General features: G+C 40.7%; 1 protein-coding gene across 3 annotated transcripts in view; it reads left to right on the plus strand.

Moving 5' to 3' along the window:
• scalloped (TEA domain transcription factor 1 homolog scalloped) overlaps positions 1 to 22,614 on the plus strand; it is a 303,834-nt gene that overhangs the window by 219,699 nt on the left and 61,521 nt on the right. For 2 of the 3 annotated variants that reach the window (XM_065216802.1, XM_065216805.1), the window contains exons 2-3: positions 13,072 to 13,211; positions 19,682 to 19,820. In XM_065216802.1, coding sequence (XP_065072874.1) covers positions 13,072 to 13,211; positions 19,682 to 19,820 — 279 coding nt within the window. The remainder of the gene's footprint in view (positions 1 to 13,071; positions 13,212 to 19,681; positions 19,821 to 22,614) is intronic. The other variant, XM_065216803.1, reaches the window with a different exon arrangement.

The raw sequence follows: 22,614 nt of genomic DNA on the forward strand, positions 1-22,614 counted from the left end.
AGCAGGATTATCGATTGGAATCTCTTCTCCGTAGATGAATGAATCCGCTGGGAATCCATAAAAATCGAGTTCAGAGCCAGAGACCCCTCCGGCATCCTCAATGTCTTCTTCTCTTCTTCGTTTACTGGTGCGGTGCCGTTCATTCTCTCCACGGAAAGCAAAAGTAGGACTAATTTTCCAGTGAGAATCTTCTGAAATTTTAAGCTGTTGCTTGTGTGCCGAGATCAGTCTGCCACCGAGCGAAATATTTGCTTACTTTTGGTATCTCACCACCCAGCTGACCAAATTTAGCGGCAATAAAATGCACTAATCCCTTACACGGGTCACAAAATGAAATTCGGCACAGCACACAGCAACAAAACCGTCAGCAACAGCAGCTCGCAGCAAACATCAACAGCAACAGCAGTAGTCTTCTTTGCAGGAACAACCGCCTTTCAATCCTTCGCAGCACCGGTACCGATCTTCCGATGCTGATATCCACAAACCAGCTCACCGTCGACCAAATTAAGACCAAAAAATTAAATTGCCTTAACTCCATTTTGTAAGCAAACCTTGTAAGGCCATTTTCTCGCGAACCGAAACCTTCATTCGCGAACCTAAACCACAATCGGATAGAGGAGAATTTCCCCTACCTGTTCATTATGTTGGTTTGCCTTTGCGGACTTCGGTTCGCGAGAAAATGGCCTTACAGGTTTGTTTACAAAATGGAGTTAAGGCCATTTCAATTGTTGGTCTTGAAATGTAACAACTCGATGCACTCGATGCACTCAGTATTGGTACCACTGATCGTAATTCCACTATTCATCTCTCTTGTCACATTAACGCCGACACTCACACATGCAGACACCTTCCAAACAGCGGTGAACTTTTCGGATGAACGGTGAGTGGTTTCTGTAGTTACTCACTCTCTCCGGTTTGTTAATGGTGTCTTTGATGTAGTGGTGTTGCGAGATGGAAAAATGACAGGTGGGCACTCACGGTCTCCCAGTGTTGGTGAGTTCTTTGCCGTTAATGTTCACGAAAAGTTCACTATTTTGCCATACAGAAATTCAAAACAAAAAAATGTATGGGCGGATTTGGACAGTTTTTGACCTGCTTCATACGACCGGAAGGTGTATGCTGGTCACAAATGCCGTGCCAAACTGATTTCCTACGCAATTAATCAACCTTTGATGTGAATTCCGCTAATAAACACGAGGAGCACTTCTTATAGCAAAAATTGCCATAACAAAATGGGCATAGTTCATTTTAGTAAACAAACTAACACTTCTTCCTACTGTGTCACCTTTCTGTTTCCCGCCTAGGTGGTGTTGGCCCATACATTCTATATAATCAAAATATCGAAAATTGTTCCAGACCGTAAAATTTTCTTAATTGTTTGGTCCTGGAGACCTAGAATTGTTATGTTCTTGCATTATAACAATGTTCCAAAATATTTAAAATTTATCACGGAATCTTACAATTTTTGTCGAGATCGAGATTTGAAGTCCATTTTTTCTAAGACTGCTATCTAGAAAAGTTGTATAAGTCCCAGAGTTATGAACATTTGTCGATGTTTGAGGGATTGTATGACAAAAGGTCGAATGACAAAACGTTGAGGGTACAAAAGATAGAACGGACAAAATTTCTAATGGACAAAAGCTCGAATGAACTAAATGTCGAATGCACAAAAGGTCGCCTGATGAAAAGAGGAAAAAACCGTTAAATGATGAGAAAGAGGACAAAAGGTCGAATGATAAGAAAAGGGACAAGAATGAGGAAATGGGTAATACACTTGATTATACAATTAATAAAGTTATTATTTTGCTACTTAATAATATTTAATCAAATTATTTATACCATTCATATCATTTATGTATACTATTTGTTTTATTACGAAGGAAAAAAAATGCTGAAAAATGCTCAGGATAGGTTATAATTATGAGGCTATAAAATTTCTTGAAGTGGGTCGCAATCAAAGATAGATTGGAACCTTTTTTTAAGTTCAATAAATGTCCCTATTGGTCACAATTTCCCTTATTTTAGTCACTAAAGTCACTACTATTATGTTACATACCAATCACCAGCCCTGACATTAAGAACCATGCAGTTTACAAAATGTTGCACAGCGAGCTATGGGAGAAATGTTTTAAAACAAATTCCGAATCAATTAAATTTTAATTAATTTGATTGTTGTGATAAAAGGCCTAAAAGTCTACCTATATTATTAACAACACCCTTTTTTTAATTATAAATATGTAATATGTAATATGTAATATGTAATGGTGCATTCAGACCTGAGCGTACATTAGCGGAGCGGAGCAAAATTTACGTTGGCATTAGAGAGAAAGCTAGTACATTTCTCCCTATTAGGACGGAATCCACCTTAAAGACCCGCATCCGAATTTCAGCTTTCAATAATTTTACATAACCGTAATTCAAAATTTTTCTCATCCATCTTCAAGATGGATGTTTAGGTATATGCTTTGGTGCAATAAGACCACTGAAAAAGTACTGGTCTTCGTACAACATTAGAACAGATTTTCAAAAAGTAGGCTGACAAAATCGGGTCATTACTGTAACGCGTCTATTTAGTGGCTCATGAGTTTTTGTCACCCGTCGAATCGAAGGATTTCAAGATTTCACTCCTATACTTTGCCGTGCAAAATTTTTAAATCTGCATCAATAATGATGGTTTTCAGGATGACCGCAAGAGGCCAAATTTGCTAGACCCACATAAATAGCTACATCATCATGACATTCTAAAACTTCGCCTAATTGACGAATATTTTTATTCGGGTTGGCACAGGAAAATTTACACAAAATGGTGAAGCGTCATCAAAATACAAACTTGAGCGAATTCCGACCGTCGAACATCCATCATCGACGTACGTGAGTTTCACATCCCACTTGAGCTGATTTGATTTATATCACACAAATGAATCATGCCCGTTCTACAAAACAACCACGGTGCATCTCAATCAATTTATCCGGACGGGGGTGGTCAGGTGGGAATGTCAGGGATCACTGATTGTTGCACTCGACGAGAGTGAGCGGGACAGGCAGATAGAGTAGTAGCACATAAATACCTTTGATAATTTGACGCGCACATTCCATTTCTGCCAACTCGTCTCCTCGTCGTCATCGTCGTCATCGTCGGTGGTGTGGTGAAATAGTTTATTGTTATTAGATTTACTATCAATTTTCGAACTTTGCCCGGGACCTGGAACCGCAACGACACGCAGGTGGAACTGTGATTGTTCCTGATTTTGCATATGGCCGGTGCGTGGTTTGTCCATTTAGTGGTTTTCCCGGTTGAGTGGGTTGGACTGTGAAATTAGATGAAAATTATGCCGCAGCTTCTGGAGGTAACAATGCCCGAAAATAGGGAATGATGTACGTGTAGCTTTTGTTGAGTTGAATTAGCGTATTAATTGAAACATGTGATTTATGCGGTTATGTAAATGTTTGAAAGTTGCAATGCAACTATATTAAGTTTCCCAACTTGACTGTGGCGTGGCCTTCCATTTCGAATAAGGCACCAACATCCAATGTCAAGTGGTTGTAAATTTTCTTTCGAATTTCGTTAATTCCCATACTTGATTGCCACGTAGCTCCCCGTAGCGTAGGCTCGCTGATTTGTTCTTCTTTCAGCGAGCTATCCCACCTGGTATGGGACAGCAGAACGCACCGCTTAATTCCAATGGTTTCGTTCATTAGGAAAGAATTTTGACAACAATTAAATTTATGCTTTCATTTTAACTGTCCAGAATGCAGATCGTCGCCGTGAATGCACCGAAAATTCATTCAATAAATTTAATCAGAAACCAACTTTTCTCTTTTATTGTACTCGAAACCGAATCGAGACAAAAGGGGTGACCCTCCAGAAAATTATATTGAATTTTTAATCAGATTCTCCCTCGCTCTCCTCGCTCTTCGCCTTCGGACCTGAGTGCGTCCGTCGATCGTAGAGTGTGCGACGCTTCGCTGCACCCACTGCTTCTGTTTACCACCAGCTAGTAAATAACTATGACGAGGCAGCAAAAGCAGCAGCAGCTGTCCCAATACGAGACCGGTGGCAAGAGAACCCAAGGTCATCACCACCACCGTTGAACGAACACGCAAGAATGCGAAGAATTTCAACTGGGAACTCGCCGAGCTCGGCAAACTTCCGTTATTTTCACCCCTTAAAATGGCGCGCACTCCCTAAGTCCAAATCATAATAATAATAGCAATGCATGTCGAGAATTCTCATTGACGTGGCGCGGGACAGTGACCCCTTATGTTACTGAACGTCGAACATCTGTCTCCCGGTTCGGAAACTTTTTTGATGGAAAGTGAAACACACCGGCTCTACTCGGGAACAAGGGGAGGAACCACCGAAAAAATCCTGCTTCTATTGCTGCTGCAATGCCTGCAATAAAGGAAATTCGTGTTGGATGGATCCGGGATGCCAGGAATCCGAACTAATAGTGCATGGAATTTCATCCGGGATGATTCAATTCGCCGATCTCCCGGGCTGGGAAGCGTAATGGAATCTCACCCCGGCTTTTAATGTGAAAATACGCCGAATGGAAATGGTCGCGGAATTGTAGCAAAGTTTCGACCAATTTACTGCAAAATCGTCATAATTAAAGTTAAGCTTGAATACTTGAAATTTGGGTGACTCTGTCTTTATAATTTTTTTTAAATGAAAATTAATTAAAACGAAATGAACTTTTACTCGGGTACCGACCCACTGTTAGCCCAAAAGCGTTCACTACAAGTCAGCCATAAAAAAAAACCAAGTAACGCTCAAACTTTTCATCCACACTATGAGGGGATGATCAGACGTTAGGGAACAAGGCTGCATAAGGATTTTTTTTTTTTTTTTTACACGCTGCAAATTGAGTTTTTGGCAAATATCGCGTTCTCGCGGGGCTCACTGGCATGGGATGGCAGGGGTGGTTTACTGTATTGCGGCAGCACCGGTAGAATGGGACTCGTAAACGTATTTCGTACATATGTAAATTCCTGACGAAGAAATTCATAATCGGAAGCGAGATTGTTTGTCGTTCCATCATCATCTCGCTGGCACTTGTGTTTCGGTTTGGCCCGTGTGGTGTGGAATGATAACAGAGTGCGGAAGAATTTTGGACTTTTTGTTTTGATTCGGCTTATGAGATTCTTTCGGTGGGAAATTACTTTATGAGTTTGAGTTTATTGAAAAATTCTTAGCTTCCCGCAGTGCAAACTAAACGGTTTGTACATCAAATGAAGGTTTGGATTTTTTACATCCTTTGAGCTTTGAATATGTTTCTAGCGATGAATGTAATGGTAGTTCTAGAACTAGCATACAGTTGGACGAAATACTAATGAGAGGTAATTTGAGTCTCCACAAGTGGAGTGCGAATAAACCCAGCACTGTGTGTAACTAGGGTAAGTGTATTAGAGCCCCTTTTATTTATTATGTATATTAATGACATGCGATGAGTTGTTCGATTTTGTGACAATTCATTTAGATTTAGATGATGCCGTTTTACCGTTGAATGAAGATTTGGGTTCTCTAAGTAGATGGCAATTGGTATTGAATATAAGTAAAACTAAATTCATGGTAGTTTCGCGGAATCGATTAAATGAGAACATCTCGGTTGTACACGATTAAACATCATGGCATGATTATTGATGACAAATTTAAGTTCTACTCTCACATTGACAATATCATCAATAACAATTCCAAGAAGTATGGAATTATGTCAATTGAAAAACGATTAACGAAGCTCAAAGAACATGAAGTTGTACATTTTCTACAGTTCTGGACGCTTCCGATAGGAGCGCATGGAATTGAGGTAGACGGGATGGTGCACATATGAAAAATCAGTGACTAACCAGCTCTAAATTTACCATGACAACACTGATGTTTTATCGTTTAATGGCCATTCAAGCATTTCGATGACTCTTTTACCCTTTTCAGACCATTTTCGTGAATTTTGGCGTTTTTAAGCTTTTTCAACGTTAAAGCTATTTTTGTGGGTTTCAGGCAACTGCAGGATGAAAGTTTTTCTAACGTTTTAATGCTGTTTTATTTTAGAGTTTTTAAGGGCATTTTGGCTTGACAATATCGGTCTTAAATTTTACCAATGTGCATTACAACTACATGCATAGATTTTTGTTTCCTTTATTAACGAGACTTTCAGTCTTAGGCTGGTTCATCTCTAAACCTCCAGAGAGGAGGCTCTCAAATAGGTAGGGATGGGAGTTCCAGATGGGAACTCATCAAATCATATTTTTACAGATTATTTTTAAACAGAGTTTTTTGTTTTGTTCCTGTCTGATTCCGGTAGGTCCATTTACGTTGCGTTAGGTCTGGTGTATAAAGGGTTTGTGTTAGTTCGGGTCGTGGTGATATTTTCGTTCCTTAGCTTTCCTTGTTCGTTGCGGTTGGTAGGGATTTTAAGTGTTATATCTGGTTGAAGGGTCCGGCTTAACGTAAAAAGGCGAGTAGGGCCGCTATTCTTGTTGGCTCATTACCTAGAGCATCGCAGATATTCTCGGGAATGTCATAGCAGGTTCTAGCTCCTTCATACTTTGGACAATGACAGATGAAGTGTTCCACAGTTTGCGGCGTGAGACATAGATCGCATATGCTTCTAAAAGGCCCATCTCCATTGCAGTTGTGGGAGATGTTTGTATGGCCAGTTCGGAGACGGGATATCACGACAAGCTCCCGGTGTAGTGATGGATCGTCCCATCTAGTAATATTTTATTTTAATTTTCGAATAGCTGGTGTTCTAGCTGCTATCCAGTCGCGGCTCCAGGAATCCTCAATAATTTTGGTTACTCATTTTTTTAGATCAGGTCCTGGGACCTCTCGCGTATATTTGGCCATGTGCTGACATTCCCCAAACACCACAGTGCCCTGGGATCCAAACGAATGTTGTGTTCAGTGCTGCAAAATGTCGACAGTACACGGTGATATTGACAATTCTGCTGCATTGGAGCCAGCAGTCATAGTCAAGGCAAACCATGTAAATTGTCAATGACAATGCTGTCAGTGACGAACATGTGCAGATTTGTTTATTAGCTAAATTTGTAACGAAATTAAATGACTTGAGCAAAACAATTACATGGATCCATTTTAGTGAATAAGTATCTACGACCTGAGCTACTTGAATAACAATAATGTGACACAGAATGTACTAAATTACACTTTTTGTTACCAAGTGAATCTTTGTCATTGACGAAAAAATGAATGAGATTTTGACGAAGGTTTTTTTGAGGATCAAGTCTGTCAGTGACTATGTGACGAATAATTTAGTCAATATCGCGCGAAAGTCTGTCAGTGACAATGACAAATCTCAGCACTGGTTGTGTTATTTGGTGCATGTTCCTGGATCGCCTGGATCCAGGGGTGTCTACTCGTTTCGCACTCAAGAGCAGCAACCACGCTGGCAGAGTCGATGAAGATGGCTATCGGTCGTTCATCGGAGGTGGTGGCAGCGATGAAAGCCGCGGCGGCTTCGGCGGAGAATACCGAACACTGGTCTGGCAGCCGATGACATTCGCTGAGATTGGGACCACAGATCCCGATCCCCACCTTCCCCTGGGCGACCGAGCCATCTGTGTATCTAATTGAGTATCCTTCGTATTTTCGTTTTTGAAGGTCTAGGACCGTTTGTGCCACTGCTAAAGGGTTGGAAAATGCTTTAAACTTATTTTTGATTGTAGGGTCGGTTTGAATTTTTGGCAGGCTCCAACCCCTGGCTCCACACCAGTGGACCCTGGACACCGGTGGGAGTACTTGGTTGGATGATTCTCTGAGGAGTTGGTTAGCCTCAACGAGGAGGAAACCTTCCTTCCTGCTACCGGACGTGTTTTCACAGTGGCTGATGGCTCGATGGCAGATTGTTTTGGTTATGTACCTGGTGAAGGGGAGCACTCCGCCCTCGATACAGGCAGCTATTCCAGGGATACCTGGGAGGAGGCCCGCTGGTAGACAGGTGCAAGTTTTTCTACTAGCAGGGGCATTGCGAGGTAGGTTGCTTCAATCCCGTATGTTAGGCGTGAGTTTATGATAGCTTTTAAGACGTTCAGACGGGTCTGCCGGTTGGCATTTGGGTGGCGCCCAGCCAGAGTTTTCAGCAGGTTGATTCGCTGTTTACAACACCTCGTTGAAGTGCGGGCCGAAAGTGAGGTGACGGTCGAAGCAGACTCCGAGGATTCGAATGGTTTTATGGAATGGGACCGGTTTCCCGTTGATGAGAATCTTGATGCTCAGGACCTTGTGATTGGTCGAGCATACGTGTGTATACCCGCTTTTGCTTTCGGAGAGCTGAAATCTGGCTGACGAAGCCCAGGTTGATACGTAGGCGGTGGCTTGTATAAGCTTCAGAGTGTCAGTCAGCGGTTTTATGATTTGTGAACGCTCGTGATTCATAGAATCGTTGATTGTGACTGCAAGTGGATTTGACGGGTTTTGTGTGTCGGACGCTTGCTTTTTGGCCTCTTCTTGTGTCTAACATGTGCAGAGTATCATTATAACGTCTAATGGTTTTGATATTCCTGGTGGCGTGAAATATATTTGTGAGACAATATTGTTTCTGTACCTAAAGAAGTCAACCCTCCGAACACGCCGGAGCTTCGCCCAATCGAGATATATTGGGCTATCATGAAGACAAAACTTCACAAAACCCCTAAGGTGTTGGAAAATGAACTGGTCGGAAGTAATATTTATGCTAGCTTGATTTTCGAACAGTTTGTTTCCCCAAATGCATTGCGTATAGAAATTCATCATGTGAAGGTTTATACAAAAATATTCATTCTGGAAAAACTTTCTTCATTGCAAGGACTGTCATTACATCTGTCATATGAACCATATGCAGAGGACATAATAAATCCAATCTTACATTGTATGTAAGAGAAACTAATTTTGCATGTATAAGTTTTTGGAATTATGCTTATGTTTTCGTAGAAGGAGTAGGCTGTGCGTGTGATCGAACCTGACGTTTGTTTTTTTTTCCATTGATTATAAAACGGTTGCTGATCTGGCCAAAACCAGGCCCAGGAGACAATTTCTAGTTCCTCAGTCCCTATTATTTGCCGCTGAGAAGCTGTTGCAAAGCCAAACAGAATCTCCACAACATCTAGAGCAATCCTAGCAAATTCGTTGAGTCGCAGCGTTGAACCTGACTATTGGCCACGAAAAGGCTTGCCAATGCACATAAAAAATCGACTACATACATCCGAACATTTGTTTATCTCAAATCGAAGGAAGACATTCCGCGCAACTGCCATAAACCGGACTAGTTCATGTTGATCTTCATCAAGCTTCGTCTACAGTTTGGACTTACATTAACACATGTCAGACAGCCTTCAGGTTCAATTAGCTAAACTTGATGAGTTCGTTCCATTTTGTAAATTTTTGACTTTTCAAACCAGTAACGTTGAGAGTTCACCTTTTTGTGGTGCGTTACTGGTATAAGTTCTACCACCGAACCCTAGTCTTGAGAACTTCAAACTAGGGAATCAGAATTTTCCAGTAATCAAAGGGTTACATTTAAGTGCTTGTTACTTTTTATGACTTGATAATAGTGAAAAGACTCGGGTAGTGACCACCGCCGTTATGCATATCTATATTGTATATTTCAAATAAAAAATATTGTTCATGTTCATAGAGTTTTTTCCTTTTCTCTTTGTCCTTCTCCTTTTCCTTTCCCTTCTTCTTTTTTCAGAAAGCGAGAAATTGCGTTATAGCCATAAGCCATAGAAAAACTACGACAAGAGTTAGTGCTCATGTCCCAACCGCCAGAATAAAATGGAGCATCACTTAACCTTTCTAGCTTTGATGCTTCCAACAACCAACCAATGATATAATTACCAAAATCGGAACGTACCGTACGAGTTGTCCACGTTTCATCCATTTATTGGATTCTGAAGCATCGTGTTTGAATCTTCGATTTAAACAGGCCCTATGTTTTCTGAATAATCTTGCCCCTTAAATGCTGCATAGTAGGCCTGGCCGTTTTGATATGTGTGACGCATCTTCGATGTGAAACATATATAAAATAGACAAGAAAAATTATGGAGGTGTATCCATCATTTTCCAGGATGCTTTCAAGAACTGGCTGTGTTGGAGTTAGATTAGATTAGATTAGATTAGAGTAACGAGTTGGAAGGTGATTCAAATATTTAGAAGGGAATGAAATTCGATTGAACTGGACATCACCGTTTCTTTCCTCGATTTGCTCCATAATTTGAAATTCTGCAGCCCTAACTTTAATGTCATAGCTAATAGGGGTTACCTAGGCCCCCTCCAGGGTGATCTAAGCCCTCTCCAGAATGTTTTGAAGATTAATATAATTCTCGTGCAACACGAGAAAAGAGCCTATCATTGTTGATTGATTTTCTCTTTCGCAAATAAGCCGACTTCAAATGAATTTTCCATTGAGTGTGTTGTTACAGGCGCAAGCTAACATCATCCTCTGTCGAACTGTGCTGCGAGCTTAGCGAGAAATTCGTTTATGCTGCCGTGGTAAACCAAAGAGAAAGTCGATGAAGAGTATCGATCAACATTGGTAGGCCCTTTTCAAATGTTACGCGAGAATTATTAATTATTAGTTATTAGAATAACAAAAAATACAAAGGCTAGGATCATTATGGAGGGGGCCAGGCACCCTAGGCACCCCCACTTGCTACGCAAATGCCTAGCTTTAATCCCATTTTGATCAACTACCTCCTCGCATTCCCATAGTCATCATTTCAATAGATCAAAACACAAAAGCAACGTTCACAGCTCGTGTCGCTCGTGCTATTTTGTAGACCCAAAGAGCGCTTGCCCACAGATAATAGTCCCACCGACGCCACCATCGAGCGCCGATATAATTCATTACCATTGTTCTTTGTGTTAATCAGTAGGAAAATTAATCAATCAATTCAAATTAGATCAAATAAATATTTCAAGTGTGCGTGTGTGTGCAGCAGCAGCAGCAGCTGCACAACAAGAGATGCGCTCACGCTCCAGATAGGAACGGGAACCTATATGGATCATCATGGCGTGATCGGAGACGAGATGGGAGCGCAGCGCACGAGCGAGCGAGATAATGTACGGAATTATTCGAAATATTTTTCATTCAAGTGCTATTATTGAAAAGGACCGCTCTCGCAACAATAGAATCGGTAGCCTGCCTCCTGATGTGTCACCCAGCACAGAGTAGAGGCGAGCGGGCGCTGCAATGTTGTTGTATGTAGGTAGGTAGGTAGGAGGAACCTACCTCTCAACAACCCGGAGGATATATGGGATGATAGGAATTTGAAGCTGCACGCTATCAGCTCTCCACGGTCGCGCCGTCATCGTTCCACAATTTCCCGATGATGATGTTAGTTGAGTGGATTTTCCAATACAACACCACACGGGTAGAGAGGATGGAACAGCCAACCGAAAGGATATGTGTTCCAACAGCTCCCTTAGTCGATGAACGAACGATGGAACAGCGATTAGAGAACGATCAAACGCTGGGGTTGTCTGTGATGTCGAACACAGCCTTGTTGGTTGGATGGAGCACGCGAGAAAAAATTGAAAACGAACACAATCATCCGGTTCGTCTTTTGTTCCTACCTATCATCCACTCCACATGAACGCGAATGCGCCGCCTTTCGTGGTAGGAACGCGATTTTTCCTACAAATGCCTACCGCCACGATGAACTTGAAGCGAGGATTTGGTTCGGTTTGGTTTGGCGGGGGAGGAAAGTGAACTTCAGTCGCAAATGCAGTCGATCCCTGTGGAGTGCGGAAAGATATAGACACGCTGCTGCCGGTCCGTTGGATTGAGATCCTATCACTTTATCAAAATTCGTCGGATTCCGGTGAAGCATCATCGTATGTCCTGGGAAGGATACGAGCTTTTAGAATTCCTACTTTTTTCTCGGTATCGCAGCCGATCGTGGGAAAACGATGTGAGAGTTCATTGGCTGAATTTTGCTGTTATTTCGACGGGAATCAACTTTCCCTTATGACAAGAGAATTAAGTGTCCTTTTGGTCCTTGACTGAATTTGGTAACGGGAAAGCTGGTTAACGACTTCGCTTAATTGGTATTTGCAAGCTGGTTGGATATGTTTAAAGTACTTGCTTGAACGAAGATAGAGATTATTTTGTTTTAGGAATCAACAGCCAACTGTTATTTGTCGGAGTTCATGTGTAGTGCATAATATTTTGACAAAGCACTAAATCGCAGATTGCCTCGATCCGAGGCAAATAAACCGACGGGATTCACAGTTACTAACTGCATATTCGTTCAGCGTTGTCCTGAGCAGTAAAAATCGATCATTCCCTACTGACAATCACCAAGCTACTGCACGTGAGCAAGGCTTTATCGTTGTAGTGGGTATTTCCCAACCGTGCTAACAGATGCAGGAAAACTCTCGAACTGAAAGTAAGCACGTTTGTTGCGCCACCGTCGTTCTCAAGCTGACTTGTGCTGCAGTGGTTGTAGCACCAAGTACATTATTAGATACTTGTAGCTTCTGCGGCTAAGCGGATTACGTTCCCTTTTCCCTTCTCCCAGTTTGGAGCAGCAATGGATGACTCACTCCGGGTCGGACTTGTTCGAGACAACGAAACATATTGACCAATTTATGAGACTGTCAATGAATTCAAGATTTTATGCACTTCGACAAAAGTGTCGGACTAAGTTGCCCCATTTGCACATTTTCAAAACAAATTACCAGAAACATTGTTTGTATTCAGCGCCAAGAGGAGGAGCAAGCGGACGTCAGATATCTGTAGGTACTTCTACTTATCTCAAATGGTCGTCATCATTTAAAGTGAAACCGTCCAACGTGACTAACCGCCGCCCCGCAGTCAGTCATTCAGTCAGCCGGTCGGTCGTGCAAACGTCGTGCAAGGAATACTTGAACGGCAAGAAACCGACCGAGAAATGAATTATGACAAATTTCCTCCTCTTCATCCTCCCGTTCTGCTCGGTTGGGCTGACATTGGGTTCCCCTCAAGATAAGATAAAAGTGCCGTTTTTTAGCGGCTGGACAACCAGTCGGAATCGAATTGTTCTTTAAATGTTCTAATGGTCAACTTTTTTTTCGATTTCTCTCCATTGCAGACAGTGGACTGGGAGCCGGCACCATTACGACAAGGTGGACACCGATGGGTCCAGGGCCAACGGCTGGTTCGTTGGTCCAGGACGACACCAATGGGTCCGGTGTCGACAGCAAACACCTGGACGTCGGCGATATGAGCGATGTAAGTATATTATAATTTGACTAGGCTTAAGAAAGTTGTGTGTAAGGCTAACAGGTTTTAAAGATTTCCAATTGTGGTAATTAGTAGTCAGCAGCTCACAATGCACTGTGGTCCGAAACGGCAAATTAGCAGGAAACAAATTTATTCTGTTGTTATTCATTTAAGAGGGTTGATGTCTTCGGAGAAGGTGTATAAATTAAAATGGGCCTGATTTTGGTAAAAATAATGATTAGGGTGGTCCTACTTTTTTAAATAGAAGCCTTACTCTTTTGTTCAAAGTTATAGCTGGTTTCATTCGTCATCTTGCTTTCTTTGCTGAGGAATGAATCCACCTATAACTTCAAACAAAAAAGTTTGATTTCTGTTTTAAGTAACCGAGAGGACTATCCTAATCATCATTTTCGCGAAATTGAGGCCCATTTCAATGGAAACTTGTCTGCAGCAGGAAAATCATTCTCAAAAAACGGGGGACCCCGGCGTAGCGGTTAGCATCCATACCTCTCACGCCAAAGTCACAAGTTCAAATCTCACCCGGAGAAGTCACGAATGACATAAGAGCGTTAAAGTGACTATAATAAAAAAAAACCCGAATTTATCCACCTATGGTGTGATCAGACCCTTCTTACTTATTCAAGTTTATTTATTTTATTGTCATTATCAGTGACCAAGCCCCCCACCCCCGTGTCATCCAGTGACGCTATGCCACTGCCTGGGGGTACCCGGAATATATCCGGATGTAGTCTATTTGGTGAGGCTACCAATCACCTTATCATCGTATTTTAATGTGATTTAATGGGTTTTAATTCAATTCATATTCAAGCAACTTCCCCGGGGTACCCGGAACATGTCCAAGTGTGTCCAATGTGGTCTGGAACACTTAACACGACTTGCATTGATCTTATTTTTGAATTCTGTAGTAATTTGATGTGTCGCATGATGGTTTTGATACGTTTTCCTTAAATCCAGCGTGAAGGCCCATATTCACCAGATCTTATTCCGGCCATATCTCCGGAACCGGTTCACCGATTCCAAAACCGTTCAATAGCGTTCAATGGGAACCCAAGACCTATCATTTGGCGCCGAGTTTGTCCAAATCGGTTGAGCGGTTGCTGAGAAACGTGAGCGCATTCATTTCGTTACATACACACACACATACACACATACACACATACACACACACACAGACATGTTCCGATCTCGTCGAGCTGAGTAATGGTATATGACACTCGGCCCTCCGGGCCTCGGATCGATAGTCGGTTTTTCAAGTGATATCTATACCCTTCTTTGTAAGAAGGGTAAAAATCATTCTCAAATCACATTCATTGAGCCTCCTTGCGAGAATAAACTCGCGTATGAATGTGGCATCCAAATTTCACACTTGAAATTCTCATGCATATTCATGTCACTGAAGTTATCCAGTACCATACCATCCAGAATACATCATAAATCAACTATTGCATACTTCACGGCGTAAATGGAGTAATTGTGCTAAATTAACTTTTAAATCAAAATTTACAACCATTAATGACATTACATATAATTTAACCATGTATGGTGGGAAAACCAGTGACAAACCATTCCAGTTCTTCACCTAGAATATTCTAGAATATCTAAACAAGACATTTAAACATTAAGACATCTTGGCTAATTGTTTTGAAATTGTCTGATTGATTTATTTTTACTTCAAAGAGGAGTTCTTCAAAGAAATTTGAAAATGTTTGTACAAATACTTGCTGGATGGGAATACTGAGTCAAATATAAATGATTTATTCAGAGTATTCAGTAATATCTTAAGAAGACATTTTTATACTTAAACATCATGGCTAATTGTTTTGAAATTGTTTGATTGATTTTTTTACTTCAAAGGAGGGAAGTATTGTTTGCACAAATCAGGATAACATAGGAAATTATCACAACCCATGTGAAGTCATCCGAGGTGTGAACAAAAAGAAAGGTTGCCAAAATAAAAAATATGCCCATTGATCGACACCAGAGTTGCAAGCTTCTCTCTGCGTAACTCTTCTATTATCAACTCTGGATACAAGGTTAAACAAAAAGTTCCATTATTGTACACGAATACTGATGGGAGTTCTTCCGGAAAAACACCCCGGTAACAACGTGTGAATGTCCACTCAGAGTATTCACCAGCTCTAGAGTCGCTCCGTCCTGCGAAATGGTCAACGAAAAAGACCGTCTTCTGCGCCTTTGTCACCACCAACCGTTTCCGCTTGGCGAGGTCCCACGGTCCCACCGGACAATTATTCCATTCTTATTCGTCACGTACAGAAACCGATCATCGTCATTTAGCCATGATGTTTAGGTCTGCAAATGTCTTCTTAAGATTTACTTAATACTATGAAAAAATCAGTGAGTCAGTATTCCCATCCAGCAAGTATTTGTAGAAAAATTTTCAAATTTCTTTGAAGAACTCCTCTTCGAAGTAAAAAAATCATTCAAACAATTTACAAAACAATTAGCCATGATGTTTAAGTATGCAAATGTCTTCTTAAGATATTACTGAATACTCTTAATAAATCACTTTACTTATATTTGACTCAGTATTCCCATCCAACAAGTATTTGTACAAACATTTTCAAATTTCTTTGAAGAACTCCTCTTAGAAGTAAAAAAAATCAATCAAACAATTTCAAAACAATTAGCCATGATGTTTAAGTATACAAATGTCTTCTTAAGATATTACTAAATACTCTGAATAAATCACTTTAATTATATTTGACTCAGTATTCCCATCCAGCAAGTATTTGTAGAAAAATTTTCAAATTTCTTTGAAGAACTCCTCTTTGAAGTAAAAATAAATCAATCAAACAATTTCAAAACAATTAGCCATGATGTTTAAGTATGCAAATGTCTTCTTTAGATATTACTGAACACTCTGAATAAATCACTTTAATTATATTTGACTCAGTATTCCCATCCAGCAAGTATTTGTAGAAAAAATTTTAAAGTTCCTTGAAGAACTCCTCTTTGAAGTAAAAATAAATCAATCAGACAATTTCAAAACAATTAGCCAAGATGTCTTAATGTTTAAATGCCTTGTTTGTCTAGAATATTCTAGGTGAAGAACTGGAATGGTTTGTCACTGGTTTTCCCACCATACATGGTTAAATTATATGTAATATCATTAATGGTTGTAAATTTTGATTTAAAAGTTAATTTAGCACAATTGCTCCATTTACGCCGCGAAGTATGCAATAGTTGATTTATGATGCATTCTGGATGGTATGGTACTGGATGGCTTCCTGTACTACAAATTAGTACATGCTGGATGGTATGGTACTGGATAACTTCAGTGACATTGCATATTCACGCACTCACACTCACAACGCCGCTTTAAACTCATAAAAACCACTCAAACGTCAATTGAACGGCAAACATGCTACCCAGGCAAGTCGAGAAATTTTTCAACCCGAAAAATTGCTAGACCGAACCAGCAACCGAATTCAGCCACCTTAAGTATGGTCTTACTTTATAGCAGCACTTTTGAGAGGCCTCTCATGTCATGGATTCAGATTTTCAATGAAAATTTCCATGAAAATTCCAATAAAGTTCTGAGAAAGTTCCAAGCGGATTTTTCCTAGAATCTCCCCTGCAATTTCCTTAAAAATTTCCGTAGATTTTTCTTTTCAGTACCTGTGACCTGTGACGTATCTGATTTTGTAAACAATTTCAATCGACGATTTGAGACAACTGCTAGCTCAATCACAGAAACTACCAACCAGTGTTCCCAGATGTACCGATTTATCGGTATTTATACCGATTTCCAAACTAGATACCGATATACAGACAAGGTTCCTCAGAATACCGATTTGTAAGATTTTATACCGATTTATACCGATTTTTTAAATAATCAAAATTATTATTGCTTGCTTATCCGCTCGAATTTCGGATAATATTTTTGTAAGACACTTGTATCTTTTTGAATACCTGCCTAGGGAATCGAGAAATATTTTTTTTAACATTATTTAACTTCCGGAAGTTTTTATTCTTTTTTTAACTTCCTGAAGCTTCATCCACCTTACCTTGGAAGCTTCTTCAGCCTTCGTTTGATTGTTTCTTTCATCTTCTCCTGCCTGTTTTTTCAACTTTCCCGGAGCTTCAAGAATGCTATCAGATTTTTATTGCGGATCCACGCTAGCTGCACGAACATTTAAGAAGTTCTGAACCTTCAGAAAAGTCCAGGCTTTTGTGTAAGTTTCGATAAGACAGTTTCATTAACTTCTGTTAAAACTCGAAAAACCCGGAAATTTCTGAAAAGTCCAGCGAACTTCAGTGAACTTAAGGAAACATCATAAATATTTTGGAAACTTCACAAGTCCAAGGAACTTCAGGGAAATTTAATGGTTTTCAGGAACTTTAGTGAAACTCAGAGAACATCAGAACAGATCAATTAATTTCAATGAAATTGCTCAAATTATAAAGGAGTTCCGAAAAACTCGGGCAATTTCCGAAAACCTCAGCAAAGTTCTGAGGAGCTCATGCGAATTTTTGGAAACGTAATGGAAGTTACATGAACATTAGAGCATTGTGAGAACATTTTATGGGAAGTGCTTTTTAAAGGCAGTGTCGATAACTTTAAAAAATTAAAAAAAAATCAGGAAGATCAGAGAGCTTCAATACTGATGTTACAAAAATTTCAAATAATTGTGAGAGCACTTAAGAGATTTCGTAATCTTCAAGAAAGTCCAGAGACCTTCAAAAATGATTAGAGATATTCCGGTATAGTCTTATTATAATCAGTAAAGTTTCTAGCACTTCGAGTCTGACCAGAGAACTCCAAAACAGCCCCTAATTTCAGGAAAATTACAAGAACTTTTAAGGAATTTTGAGGAATTATGCAATATTCAGAAGTGCATTTCAGGAATGTTCCGAAACTTAAGGGAAATTTCGGAGTCTTCAGGGATGTTTTATGTTTTAATGTTGTAAGAACGATAAGTGTTGTGTCTTGTCTCGCGTCGCGTGTTATGTATGTTTTATGAATATCAGGAAAATTTTCTGGAACATTAGAACATCCCCCTGGAATTAAGTCCTTGTTTCTTTCGACTGTTCCGTAAGCCCTCTGGCTTCCGACTTTCTTCAGATGTTTCTTCCAATCTACCTTAGGAAATTTCTGCCACCGTCTCCAGAAAGTTTCATTCGTCTTCTCCAGGAAATTCAATTAATTCTCCCAGAAATTTATTTCGTCTTCTTCTGGAAGTTTGACCATAAGCCAAAGGTTTTTTTTTTGTTCGACTACTATTGGAAGGTTTTTCCAAGCTTCTTCTGGTTTTCCCTGGAAATGGCAACTTCTGGAAATTTTCTTCTTGTTTTCGAAACTTTTTAGGCTTCCTTTTTTTCTGATAGTTTATTTAAAATTTCGCCACAAGTTTCTCAATTCGTGTCTTGGAAGTTTCCCGGATGTTTTGCCGGCTTATCTCGAACTTCATCCAGGACAGCTTCTTTCCTCTTTCTTTGGATGTTTTTTCAGCTCCATTCAGAAGCTAATTCAAACATTTCCCGGAGTTTGCTTCCGGAATTTTTCGATCATAGTTCAAAAGCTAAAAAATTTTGCTCTGTCAAACGGCTTTCTCAGTCTTAAAACACAGCAACACGATGTAATCTGCCCGACATTTTAGTCATGGGTTGTGGCTTTTTTCAAGGGAAAATATTGTTCGTCGTTATTGTCATTTTGATTATTGATTTTCCATAATTTGGTTTCATTTAATGATATTTAATTGAAAAAAAAACACTGCTTGGTCACAATTTTGATCACCACTTGAGGACAAAGATAATTTAAAAAAAAAATAAAAATTGAAGAGTGTTTTAAGACTGAGAAAGCCGTCAAACAAAGCAATTCCGCTCAAATCCCAGTCACCATCGTTAAAATTTTCGGTTTCAAAAATACCAAAAATATATAATTAAAGGAATAGTAAAGAGCGATAAATACCGTGTTTTAATACCTTTGATACCGATAAGCGTTAAACCAATATGGCTGCTACCAACACCAGCTAGTAGGGGAAATATTCCCCTACCTGATGTTGGTGTTGGCGTGATTGCAGTTAAGACAAATCGTCGCTTGAAGTGATTGTTTACAAAAGCAGACACGTCGATTTGTATAGTTACGCTTGAATTGTTTGATGTTAAAAATTGTGTATGCCTGTCAGTAACTAAATAGAGCACCTAACCAATCCCCGGGCCCACTCAACTGTATCTAACCCATTGTCCATTTTTCTCTTCTCTTCTATTCCAGGACGTAAGTGACATCCGTTCCGTGTTGCCATCGTGGCTGTGTACCAACCTTCCCATTTGTGTTGTTTTGCTATTTAAAAATCAACCAAATTTCAAGATTGCTGAAACATATCTTCTCGTTCTTCTTTTTCAACCTCCCGCACTTCCCTCCAATCTCCTCGATTTTGGAATCCCACAAAATTCACCACCTTCCCCATCAATCCCACGCTACCCGCCCCGGTTAGGACGAACAGGACCTGTCGTCGGCCGATGCCGAAGGTGTTTGGAGTCCGGACATCGAGCAGAGCTTCCAGGAAGCGCTGGCCATCTACCCACCCTGCGGTCGACGGAAAATAATTCTTTCCGAGGAGGGGAAGATGTATGGTAAGTGCATTCGACAAAAAAAAAACAATGTTTGTGTACACAGTGGTGGTGCCATCTAGATGTCAAATCATATAGCCATAATTGAATCAAAAGAAGCGGAAAAAAGGTCACAACAAGGGGTTAATTTAGTTTAATTGCCCAAAACGCATACACAGTGAGCCCTCTTTATTACCGAAAAAGCAAACCAACCCAAACCTGCGTTAATGTCCGTGTTTGTGTGTGTGTGTGTGAAGGCGTAAGGGCAAAGTAATGGAAGTGATAATCATGAAAACAATTGGCGATAATTACTGTGCCGCTTGGTAGTTGCCAAATTGGCGACAAGCTGTTTTTGGCACACGGTCTCCATGGCAGCTAACCGAATAAAATTGTTGGTTTAGTTACCATAACAAACGTGTGCAACCATAGGATGTACGGAACAGACAAATTTGTTTGGCGTAATAATCGTTATTGTTAGGCTTATCTTTCTGACAACCGTTAAATGTATGGTTATTAAATTCTATGCAATCGTTTAGCTAAAACTGACAACCCTCCCGTACCACCACCAGTTAATTCGCAGGGCGGCAAATAATATCTTCTCCTCAACGGGCAGCAAAACAAACAAGAACTGACGCCAAGACTGCCAACTACAAGCAATTATGCGTGTGCATGTTTGTGCATGGGCTCTACAATTTAACAATCAAAAACAATTTCTTCTCCATTTCGTTCCGACCACCAAGCTTCGAAGAAACGAGGCTAAACTTTGCAACAACAACGGACCGCTCGGCGCGGAGTAATTACATCCAATAAAATTGCAACCATTTCGAGTGGTGTACCCTCTGCCATCTCTCGGAATATCGCAGAAGGGCGAGCTTCGGCTGAGGAGGCGGCGGTTGGCGGCAGGCAACAACGGAACAAACATAACAGCATAGCACAGACGCAGGCGAGCATTAAGATTCATTAATTTTCAAATGATTTACGATCCCCGCCCTTGCCCGCCCCCGCACCACCAGCTCTAGTGGAAGAAAGTCGTAATCGTAGTAGTCGTCGTCGTCGTCGTCGTCGTCGCGCGAAAATGCATCCTCATTTTCGCCGTCGGTTGGAGCAAAGCAACGCTTCGCTGCACGCATCGCTGAAGCGCCGCCGCTGTTCAACAAGAGCTCCAAAGTGCGCGGCGAGAAGCGGGGAAGCTGGGAATGCTGGCAAAAGAGTAAATTAATTTTAATTTCAGTTTAATGTAACCCTTGCTGCGCTGGGGACGCGAAAGCGCGGATTCTCTCCCGGCACAGCAGATAATCAGGGGAAAAATGCTATTCTTTTGATGATGATAATGACGATGGCGACGGCAGTGGAGGCGGCGGAAAAGTTCTTCAATTTTCCAAGAAGAAAGTTTGTAAATTTCGTTCCGAATCAAATTACTTGATGTAGAGAAGAACGCACCAAGTTTCGAATAGCACGGGTCGCTGGAGTAGTCATTTGTAATGTTTGTAACTTTTCTAATTCAGATTTTGAGGCAATCTCTGAGGGTGGTGGAAATCATTTCAAAGTCCCAAATTTCTTGATTAATTTTTTGATGTTCCGTAAAAGTTTAGAAGATTTGATTTTGTTTACACCATTAATTCCAATCAAACAGGGAATAGTTGGTAATGGTATCAGCTGAATTCACGTTTTGCCCGTCCTAGTCGGATAATTGTTATATAAATTCCAGGGCCCGGTATGATTGTTCGTTCTAGAATCATTCCTAATGTTTTTTGCTTGCTATATGTTAGAAAGACCTCCCTAAAAACAACATTGACCAATGCAAAACATTGCAGCTGATAAGTTTCGCACCCTTAGCGCCTACTTTGTTATGACAGCATTGCAGAGGAATAAAAATGCGCATTTGATAAGTTCAATTACATTGTAAAACGACTTTATAAACACTCTACGAAGATCAGTATTCCAATGCATGTTTACAACAGGGAAAACTACCAAAACACGCTTGTTGTTTATACCTAAAAGACAAATGTTAGGGTCGTCTGAACGAGGCTTATTTACGGGTCAATCACGCACCTCCCGCCGGACGCGCAGTCAAAGCTGACTAGATCGTGCTCTATTTCGGAGCCCCATCCCCCTGCCATGCCTGCTCTCCGCGGAGTCAATGTTTTGTTTTTTAATATAAACAAACGTGACTTGTGTCTGTCCAGCCTGATGGGAGTAATCTGAAATATGTGCCTAGTATGCACAACTATTTGGATGCGCGCGTAGTGTAAGCAGATTGTTATCGCTCGATTGTTGTTGATTGAGCTGGAACTGGAAGAGCTGCCGCAGACAAACAGAAATAAAATCATTGTAAAACAGTATCCATGAAACGCTGTCGCCATCTATTGATCACACTGCTGAGGGTAAAGCGCCCAACTCCATAACAGCCGTTAGGTTGCGGTGCGTTAGTCTCCTGTAGTTGTGTACGGAGCGTTTACCCTATAGCCTGACCATGCAACCAACCAAATTTAAACCACGAGTAAAATTTAAGACGAGTGTTTGAAAAACCAACTTCGAAATGTTATGTCTGTTTGTCTGTGGAGTTGCCACAAAGGTGATCCCAAAAATAGGCGATTGCGTCACGCATTGACGGATTATAGCCACTCAATTATGAACAAACTGCTCCCATGAATGGGAATCGTTTATGGCCTCCTTCGATTCCTGATAAGAAAAGCTGAGAAGCAACCCTAATCCAGCGTGTGGCTCAGAACCCCGGCGATTAAGCCTTCAGGAATAGACATTCGGGTGACAACGGAAAGAAAACATTCGAATTGGATTCACTCGAGAATGATCAAAG

The sequence above is a fragment of the Ochlerotatus camptorhynchus genome, unplaced genomic scaffold (genome assembly GCF_037179485.1).
Source record: "Ochlerotatus camptorhynchus isolate MF236.1 unplaced genomic scaffold, CSIRO-AGI_Acam_v1.1 ptg000067l, whole genome shotgun sequence".
NCBI classification, from domain to species: Eukaryota; Metazoa; Arthropoda; class Insecta; order Diptera; family Culicidae; genus Ochlerotatus; species Ochlerotatus camptorhynchus.